Below are 10,000 nucleotides of genomic sequence, written 5' to 3'. Positions count from 1 at the left end.
GATTTCTGTTTCTGGGTTTTAGTGGAAAGCACTATGCTTTGGTTTGCTGATAAAATGGAAGTCTCTGTTAGGGAAACTGGGAACACGTGCCATCTCTTGTTTTATTACAGGTCATTATTTTTCTCCTTAAAATCAGTATCTCCAGTTAAACTTTTTTATTTTGATTTTTATTTCCTAAAACGGTTTTATTTATTTAGCATGACTCTCTCTGTGTGTGTGTGTGTGTGTGTGTGTGTGTGTGTGTACACTCATGCTGTAGCACAGAGCTGTGGAGGTTAGAGGATAACTTGCAGGAGTTGGTTTTCTCATTCCACCATTGTGGGTCCTTGGGATCAACCTCAGATCATTAGGCTTGGCTGGAAGCACCTCTACTGGCTGTTAGTCCTGTTCCCTCATTCTTTGCCATGGCTCTGGGAACTCTGCCTGACGAGAGCCTTAAGAAAACAAGGCAAACATACAGACACAGAAAGGGCTGGGGTGGTAGACATAGCTCTCGGATGAAGAAACTAGAGCACCTCAGAAGCTCAGTATGTTTATTATATGGAATTGGACCCCAGATAAACAAGGAGGTTATAACCCCAGATAACGAGACATACAGCTGGATCAAGGACACTGTAGCTGATCACAGTAGAGACAGTCTCTGTTGGGGAGCCAGCTCTCAGGCTGGGACCATCCTGGGTGGGAAACCGTGGTGGGCATTTTCTGCTCACATTGTCTTTGTCGTTCTCTGAGCCTCCCTCCCAGGCAAAGGCTTTGCTGTTTCCCCCTGGGTCTGAGGCTCTGGGGTCCTTGATGTGGCTGTGCACACAGTCACTCGGGTCCTCATTCCCCACATCTGGGAACTTTGGGAGATGTGATAAACAGCATATTTAAAAGTTATAATACTTTTACTACCAATTTTGTTGTTGTTGTTACTGTTGTCTTGGGGTATTTTGTTTGCTCATTTGTATTGTTTTTTTAAGATAGGGTCACATGTATCATAGACTGGCCTTGGTCTCCTGATCTACCAGCTTTCCAGTGGGCCACCACTCTGGATTTTTATTACCTTCATAGAATATTTTTTATTTTAATGATGAAGAATACTCTGATACCTTATATAGTTATTCTTAGAATAATAAAATAAAATTTTTATTTTCATAAAAATTATTACTAGAAAGTTTACTTTCTTGTTCTCTGAAATTAGGTACATTTTTGTAAAAAGTATGTTTCTGGGACAGAATAGAATAACAGCTAAATATTATGCTGAACTTGGAGAATTTCTAATCTCTCTTGGTTATCGTCTTACTGTTTCTTTTCCTGTTCTCTGTCTTTTCATTCTCCCTTCCTACACAAGCGCAGATTATTTAAGGTGAAAGTAGGAAAGTAGCCAGCAAGAGAGATATATCTAGGCAGTCTTTGTTTCCCTCTATGCAAGTTTTCATGCTGTCCTACCAAACTGCTAGGTATTCTTGTTGCTTTAAATACTTTACCCAAATGCAGTAAACTTGAAATATGATTATGTGGATAGTTCATTTGGCAATATATAAACTAGCCAGATGTATATCAGAACATCCTTAGCTTAGTAATAGTGATCAATTAGACAGGGTCAGTCGTGGGAGGGGATAGTAGTTCAGCTGGGTAACAGCTCTTAGGTATAAAACTAGCTGTGCAGTGTGGTATTTTGCATTGTTTTATTGTTCTCTTTTTCTTCCTAAACAAAGTGCATCTTTCTGCTTTTAGTGTACCCGACAAATTATATCTGAGAAACTAGGCCGTGGCTCAAGAACTGTGGACCTTGAACTTGAAGCTCAGATTGATATCTTAAGAGATAATAAGAAAAAATATGAAAACATTCTGAAGCTGGCTCAGACCTTGTCAACGCAGCTTTTCCAGATGGTGCACACCCAAAAGCAACTTGGAGATGCATTTGCTGATCTGAGTTTGAAGTCTCTAGAACTCCATGTAAGATTATGAGAATAACTCTTAGGGGTTGTGGGTATAAGGGTACTAATAGAAGTGTTCTGAGAGGTAATTTTTTCCATTTATGATGTGCTAAACTCTTAGTAAGATTGACATTGTTGTGTTTGTTTGGGTGCTAGAAATTGAACCCAGTGACCATTGGTGTTATTCTACTGGCCCATATCCTCAAACCCCAATGTAATGGGAATTTGAGGCATTCTTTTTTTTTTTTTTTTTCTTTTTTAAAGATTTATGAGTACACTGTAGCTGTCTTCAGACACATCAGAAGAGGGCATCGGATCCCATTACAGATGGTTGTGAACCACCATGTGGTTGCTGGGAATTGAGCTCTGCTCCTCTGGAAGAGCAGTCAGTGCTCTTTAACTGCTGAGCCATCTCTCCAGCCCCAGGACACTTCTTTTTAAGATACTACATCAGACAGTTTTTTGTTTGTTTGCTTGCTTGCTTGTTTTGTTGGAGACAGGGTTTCTCTGTGTAACATCCTGGCTGGCCTGGAACTTGCTTTGTAGGCCAGGCTGTCTTGGAGCTCATGGCGATCCCTGTGCTTGCTTGCCTCTTACCACCTGACTCTGCCTTCTGAGTGCTGGGAGTAAAGGCCTGTGACGCCACTGCTCGCCTGCCTGCCCGGCTTAAACCATGCAGTCTTTAAAATGACTCTCAATGTAGTGATCCATTTCTACCTGCAACAGATGTCAGCTGGAGGTCCTAGGAGACAGTTCTTGGTGAGAGAAGGAAAAAGATTACCCACCAAACTCAAGCCTACAAAGAATTGTAGCTATAATTCTTTGGTGGGATATAGAGTAAATAGGCACTTACTGTGGAGACCTCTTACCAGTCTTGAAATATGTTGAACAAATAGTCACTTGCTTGAGTGGACTTGAGGTATGTCTTTACTAAAATTATTAAAATAAATTAGATTTTGGGCTAGGATGCAGCTCTGCAGCTCAGATAGAGTATATGCTTAGTGTTTCTAAAGACAGACATTTAGAATGAAGGTTTTTTTTTAAAAAAAAATCTAGCATTATTTATTTATTTATTTATTTAAATATGGAACAGAACATTCTTGTTTTCAGACAGTCTCTAGCTGAGGCTGGGTCTTAACTCCCTATACAACTAAGGATGACTTTGAATTTCTGGTCCTCCTGCCTCTGCTCTCTGAATGCTAGAATTTATCTGTGTGCTCAGTTATTATATACTGAGCTCAGTTAGACACTGCTGGAGCTCAAACCCAAGGCTGACGAATGCCAGGCCGTCACTCTACCAACCGAGCTGCATCCCAAGCCCAGCAGAAGCTTCCCTGAGAACTTCTTTTGCAGTCTTGTGATTACTGATGTCTGGCTGTTTTTCTTACCTGGAACAAAAGATAATCCTTCATGCTACAGATGTCTAGCCTGAAAAAGTAGATCATTTAAAACAGAGAATCATTTGGTCCTGGAAACTTGGATAAGAAATTTGGTACAGACATTGATATAGAGCAATAATAAAAATACAGAATTTAAATTTTAGCTGATCTATTAGACTTACAGAATTTGCTTTTGATTGGATGCATGGATTTATTTCCAGGGTCTCTATTTCTGTGACCTAAGTCTCTGGGTTCTTTTTTTTTTTCCCCTCTCATTTGTTAAGATTATAATTTAATTGTATCATTTTTATCTTCCCTTTCCTCCCTTCAGATTGTCCCATATACCCTTTCTTGATCATCAGTGTATGTGTATGTGTGTTGTGTGGATGTGTATCCTTAAATACATAATACAACCTGCTTTGTCTATGTAATGTTACTTGAATGTATGTTTTTGGGAAAGGCCACTTGGTTTTGGATAGCCAGTTGCAGCACTTTTCCCTGGAGAAGACTTTTTCTCCCTCTCTTGGTATTCCCAAGTATGTGTAGGATTGAGGCCTTGTGTGTATGCCCCCTTCCCTTTGTCATCCTCATTCCTGTCCCTATCCCCCAACGTCCACTCCCATGCCCATACCTGTCCCCTACCCACATCCATGTTAACATACCTATTGGTATTGTTCCATGCTCTATTATACAGTAAGTAAGATGGACTCCTTAGTTGATAATATTACGCTTATATTAAGTCTAGGTTTTGGTTTTGATTTATTTTTTTAATTCTTTCTATCTGTCTGTCTGTCTGTCTGTCTGTTCTATCTATCTATCTGTCTGTCTGTCTACCTACCTACCGACAAGGTTTCTCTGTATAGCCCTGGTTGTCTTAGAACTAGCTCTATAGACTAGGCTGGCTTCAAACTTGCAGAGATCTGCCTGTCTCCGCCTACCAAGAGCTGGGATCAAAGATGTGTGTCATCACGCCCAGCTATAAATCTAGTTTTTAAAGCTTTCCTATTTTTTTTGCTGATTTTTTTTTTTAAATTTTTGACTTTTACCTCTTAACGAATGTCAGAGAAAATCAGTACAATTATAATATTTTAAATTTTTCTAGAAGTTAAAGAAAAATATATTTTAAATGCAATAACATTTACTTCATATGTAATTTAGCTTGTACAAAATATCAGAAACATCCTGCCATTATACTTTTCACTATAAAGATGCTATAATAATAATAGAACCAATAATTGCCTCCCATTGATTATTTTTTTGAGACGGGGTTTTGCCCTGTAGCTCCAGTTTGCTTGACCTGGAACACTTCTGTTGTTTCATCCATCTGAGTGTTAGGATCACAGGTGTGCAACATTCTTCTTACACATTTCTACATTTGTAGTTAGTCTACAACATTTGGAAAACTGAGTCGGGAACAAAGTACATGAAAATGTTTTTAGCACAATGTAATTTTGCTCTCCTAATACTGAATTATTATGTCATTTATCATCTGGAAATGTAATTATAAGCATAGCACGATATTAAATTTTCATCTTCTAGTTAACTCTGTTACTTTTTTTTATAGCCCAAATTGAAGTGTTTTATAACAGACTGGAGAATTCAAGTTGAATGATACATCTTACAGTCAGCTAGGATTACTTTATTTGGTCAGATGTGCTCCTGAGTAATCTGCTTTGACTGGGAGCTTGCATTGCTGAGCATGAGGAGTTTGTTCTCGCCACGTATGAAGTTGTCTGAAATGGTGGCTGAGCCGAGACATGGTTTATTAGAATGAACCGAAGCTGGTGTTGAGTGAACCTTTCAGCTCTGTGCCCAGATAGACCTGATCTTGCAAGGCACCTGGACCACATAAGTTTACAAAGAAATGTGTCTTGTCAATATTTATACTTTGAGGGAATTCAGTCAAAACACAAAAAAGAATGCAATCTATTTTATGTCTGAAAGTTTTAACCAATTCTACCTAATTTGGTCCTGAAAGTTCTCTGATTAATAAGCTGCTGTATTTCCCACACAGCTGTGCTTACAGTGTAATAGAAACAAAATCTGGGAACAAAAATATTCTGTATAGTACAAAGTAAGTTAGCTTTTAAAATTATTTAGATTTAGCTGTGTATCTGGGCTAATGATAATTTTGGTTTACTAAACTTTTAGTAATTATGCAGCTAGCTATGATTTAGATTCATACATCTTTAAAGATTAGCAGAAAAAGTAAAAACTTTGATTGTGAGATTTCTAACCCAAACATTTTCTCATTGATAACATGTTTACAATTTCAAAGTCATGTCCAGTGATTAGTGGAGCAGTTAAGATGTCATCTTTGTTTTAGGAAGAATTTGGCTATAATGCAGATACGCAGAAGCTGCTGGCTAAAAACGGGGAGACTCTTCTTGGGGCCATCAATTTCTTCATCGCTAGTGTGAACACCTTGGTGAATAAAACAATTGAAGATACACTAATGACTGTAAAACAGTATGAAAATGCCAGGTGGGTATTGCCGTTATATTGTCCGTTTTACAGGTGGTTTGTATTTAGTCCAGGTTTTTGGTTCCTAACAAGAAAAACTTATTGTCCAATATGAGAAGATAAATAATGTACGAGGGGAGAGAGAGAGAGAGAGAAAAAAAAAAAGATGGTTAGGCAGCTCTAAGGTCAAAGATGCTTGTTACATAAGCCTCCTGATTGGAGGCCATGTAGAGATGGAGAGAGAGAACCACATCCACAGAGAAATGCTCTCTTTTCCAAAAAAGAATGGCAAGTTGGGGGTTTGTTCCCAGGAAGAACAAAGTGGGAGAGCCAGGTTTTGAAGAAGGCAAGAACCAAAGCCAGATAATGCCTCAGGTTTTTATCAGCATCTGATTCAGTGCCCTAGGTGCTTGAAGCCACTTCTTAGAAGTGATTTTCAGAAGGCCCCCAATACTTCTCCTCGGGGTGTCTGGTTGAGCCTTAGTCATACCCTAGCCTGGCTTGCTAAGCAGTAGGGAAATGGAGGCATTCTCAGTCCTAGTGTCCCTTGTCCTACCAACTAGACACTCTGGAATCTGACTTCATGTGAACCTGTAACTCTTATTGGTACATCCCACTGTGAGCATCACCCTGCTTCCACTTTACCAGCTCTTGATTTTCACTTACCCAGGTTCAAACTGCCATTAAATGTTTTCACATTCAACCTTAAACATAAATATTTCCCTTTGTCTTGGTGGTTTATAATACAGATTTACAAATGTACTATTTTATACGTATATCCTTCTCATGATTTTGTTAGGTAAACAAAATGTATAGTAATAACTAACTTTAAATGTCTAAAAATATTCTTTAAAAAGTACCACATCCATAATAACTTTTCAACTTTTGATTCCATGTGCGTTTTCCCCTGTGTCCTGACATTAGTGCTTATTGTCAGCCTCAGTTTCTGGTAGTGTTCTCTGAACACTCGGAATGCGGTCTTTCTGTTACATTTTCATAGCATGGTTGAAGATGGTGCCAAGTCTTACCTTGTAGGAATAGAGCTCAACCTTTGACCTCTCACCCTAACTAACAGCAGTGCTTGTGAGAACTCGGAGAGCATGTATCTTACCGTTTTGTAGTTGGGAACTTATTTTTATGTCTGTAGTGACTATGCGTTATACAGGTCAAAACTCAGGTACGTGGAAAACTTAATTTTTGATTTTTATTACAAGGAGAAGTGCTTCTGTTCTGTGCTGTTTGTAATTTTCAGTTCAATATTAACAAGGCATTGTTACTGGTTTAGAAATAAAGATCACAGTAACAGCTAAGACTATCTGGTAGAAAGTGGGAGGGTGCTGGTTTGCAGATTATTTAGGCTAAAGGCTTACTTTTTATTTGAATTATTTATTAACATAAAATCAGGTGGTGAAAAACAGAACTGGAAGCAGTCTACTTAAAGATTTAGTTCACTGACATTGAAAGTGTTCTGATAGAACTCCCCTCAACAACATCCACAGTAATTGATCTGTTAGTCTGCTTAAATCCTTCCTTCCACGTTGTGTTTTTCATGGATTCATATGCATATGAATAAAGGCTTCATTTGCCTTACTTCTGTGTAGATCTTTGCTAAATTTGTCTATCATAATCTGTCTATAATCTGGTTTTTGTTTTGTTTTTTAGTTTTCCAGTTCTTAGGAGTCTAGAAGATAAGAATTCTTGGACTTGTCTGCTCCTGTGTGCTAGGGCTGCAGGCAGGTGCCCCGTGCACAGCTCAGTCTACAGAGATTGGGGGGCTTGCTTACCTGTCATTTCAGATGCCCATTTGGCTTCCTGTCTTTTAATCTAAAATTTGGGCTGCAAGTGTAGTTCAGAGGTAGAGTCTTGCCTAGCACAACTAAACAATAATAACGTAATTTTTAAAACCATAAAGATTTCATGTCTCAGGAAAAATAGTTTTTACATATTATATGAGAACCTCAGAGGAGAATGTGGTATCAGGTCTTGGGATATACAATATACTGGCTTATTCGGAACCTTTGGATAGTTACTTAAAGGAAACTTTCAGACAGCCTCATTTGTGTGCCTGACAAACCGTCAATGATGTCATCCCATAAGCATCCTTTCTTATTCAAATTATACTAGCATATTCTCTAAGTTTACCTTGGGGCTTGATCTCTGCTTATCAATTCTTTGAGGGCTTGGTTAATAGTAGTACTTAGACGTTGGCTTCTTAAGGGACAATATTGAAGAAGAGTCTAAACCTCAAAGTTTGAAGTAGCAGTTTCTTTTTTGTTTGACAAATTTACTGCCTTTTAGGGCAAGGGTCATCCATTTGACCAGTATTAGAGGTGGTAATGAAGGCGGATGCTGGGTGGTCTGTTAACCCCATACGCATTGTGTACAAGTCCTTCCTGGCCTCCTCTATTAGCCCATTCAGTGTTTCTCCACAGCAGCACCAACAAGGCAGGCAGTTGTGATCTTTTCAGATTCCGACACCTGTTCCCCATAGAATACAAGCTCAGGCTGGCAATCTTGAGGTGAAAGTTGTTCCTGGAAGGCTGAGTGCCCATCCCTGGGTGGCACTGAGTGCTTTTAGAGAAGCGTTGCTGGGAAGTTATGCTTTTGCCATTTACAAAATGAGTCTCAAAGCTAAGGAGTGCAAGGTCACTATTGGAACTTTGCATGTATCTCTTTGCTGCGGAGGTTTGCAGGATGCTTGTGACATCCTACCAGCTTTAGTTTGCTTCTACTTTTTTGTTTGTAGCTTGCTTTTAGCTCTTCCTTTTTTTAATACTAAGCATTCTAAAGGTTTTGATTATTGCCCAATGTCATATAATACACATGGGTATGAAGTTTTGTGGTAATTATTATTTCTATTCATAGATGAAAATGGAAACACACAAAAAATGCAATCCAAACTGAAGATAGGAAAGCAAGTGAAAGGTAGTTTAGCCTCTAAACCTATGGGTTTAATTAACTTGTTACCAAGTTTAAGTTCGTCCTACCCCACTGGCTCTTTATGCCTGTCTAAATTCTTTGTTCTAGTTCTGAGAGGTCTTATTCCCCTTAGTCTTGAGACTGGCACATTTCTTAAGTCTACCCAGTCCATCTCCCTTCTATACCATTAGAGGGTCAGCTCTCGATCCTAAACAAATGAAGTCAGGCCAAATCACAGATCTTCAGTGGCTTTTTACTGCTTATTATTGCTGGCTTACCTCTGAACTGTTTATCAGGAACTGTGGATGTTGCAGGAAATATTAAAGATTTGCATGCTTACTGCATTACTGCAGGCCACTCTCTTTCCCAGTGAGGTCCTGCCGGGCTACTCTCTGCCCGCCAACTCTCTGCCCGCCAACTCTCTGCCTGCCAACTCTCCGGCAGGGCCAGAGCTCCCACGTTCCCTTTGCTGGTTCGCTAGCCCCACCCAATGATCTTCCACCCCACAATCAGCCGCCACAAAACCCAGCAACATGGTAAAAACAAAACTCTAGAAGTTTATAATTAACAAGTCAGATTTATATATCAATAAATTCTCAATTCACAAGATACCAATACAATAAATTCAGAACCAATTCATAATGATAAAAGCTGCCCACCTAGATTAGACAAATTATCCCAATTATTCTAACCTTTCTGATACCATAACTACCTGTGGCTATTTAAAGTCACACTGGTTCAGGTTCTTCTTCCTGGCTTTTTCTCCCTTTCTCCTCAACCACTCTTCTGTCTCTGCAACTCTTAGCTCCGCCTCCCCTTTTCCTATCCAATCACAGGCCTCCTGCTGCACTAATATTTTAATGTAATTGGACAGGGAAAATCCTGCCTCTCAGGAGGCTGCCTACTATTCTGATTGAAATGTCTTCCAGTACTGGGCATTAATTTTGGGTTGCAATACACTGAATTAATTCTCACCTGTCTATGCCAGTGCCCACACTTTTCTCTTTTGGAGGCATTCTACCAATTTTATTGCATAATATACTCTTTTACCAACCTTCAAATTTTAATTGTGTCATATTTTTGTTCTTAGAAACACTTTCTTAAATGTCCAGTCACTCCCACTGTCTATAATGATAATTTGCATTATGCCATTTTGTTGCAATTGGGTACTCACAAGCATATTGAGGATGAACTCAGCTCATTTGAAACACAGAAGATGAGTTTCCTGTAAGCAGCAAAATGTTGGGTCCTGTTTGTGGAGCCAATCTGTTAGTCCATGCCTTTTTATTGGGGAATTGAGTCCATTGATATTAAGAG

At 39.0% G+C, this 10,000-nt stretch overlaps 1 protein-coding gene across 6 annotated transcripts in view; it reads left to right on the top strand.

Moving 5' to 3' along the window:
* Arfip1 (ADP ribosylation factor interacting protein 1) overlaps window positions 1-10,000 on the top strand; it is a 75,096-nt gene that overhangs the window by 48,363 nt on the left and 16,733 nt on the right. For all 6 annotated transcript variants that reach the window (XR_003843704.1, XM_029537765.1, XM_021195970.2 and 3 more), the window contains 2 exons: window positions 1,720-1,941; window positions 5,628-5,785. Coding sequence is in view for 5 of the 6 variants with exons in the window: in XM_029537765.1 (XP_029393625.1) it covers window positions 1,720-1,941; window positions 5,628-5,785 (380 nt within the window). In the remaining variant the exon portion in view is untranslated. The remainder of the gene's footprint in view (window positions 1-1,719; window positions 1,942-5,627; window positions 5,786-10,000) is intronic.

This window comes from Mus pahari, chromosome 4 (genome assembly GCF_900095145.1).
Source record: "Mus pahari chromosome 4, PAHARI_EIJ_v1.1, whole genome shotgun sequence".
NCBI classification, from domain to species: Eukaryota; Metazoa; Chordata; class Mammalia; order Rodentia; family Muridae; genus Mus; species Mus pahari.
This window is presented reverse-complemented; position numbering and strand designations above follow the sequence as displayed.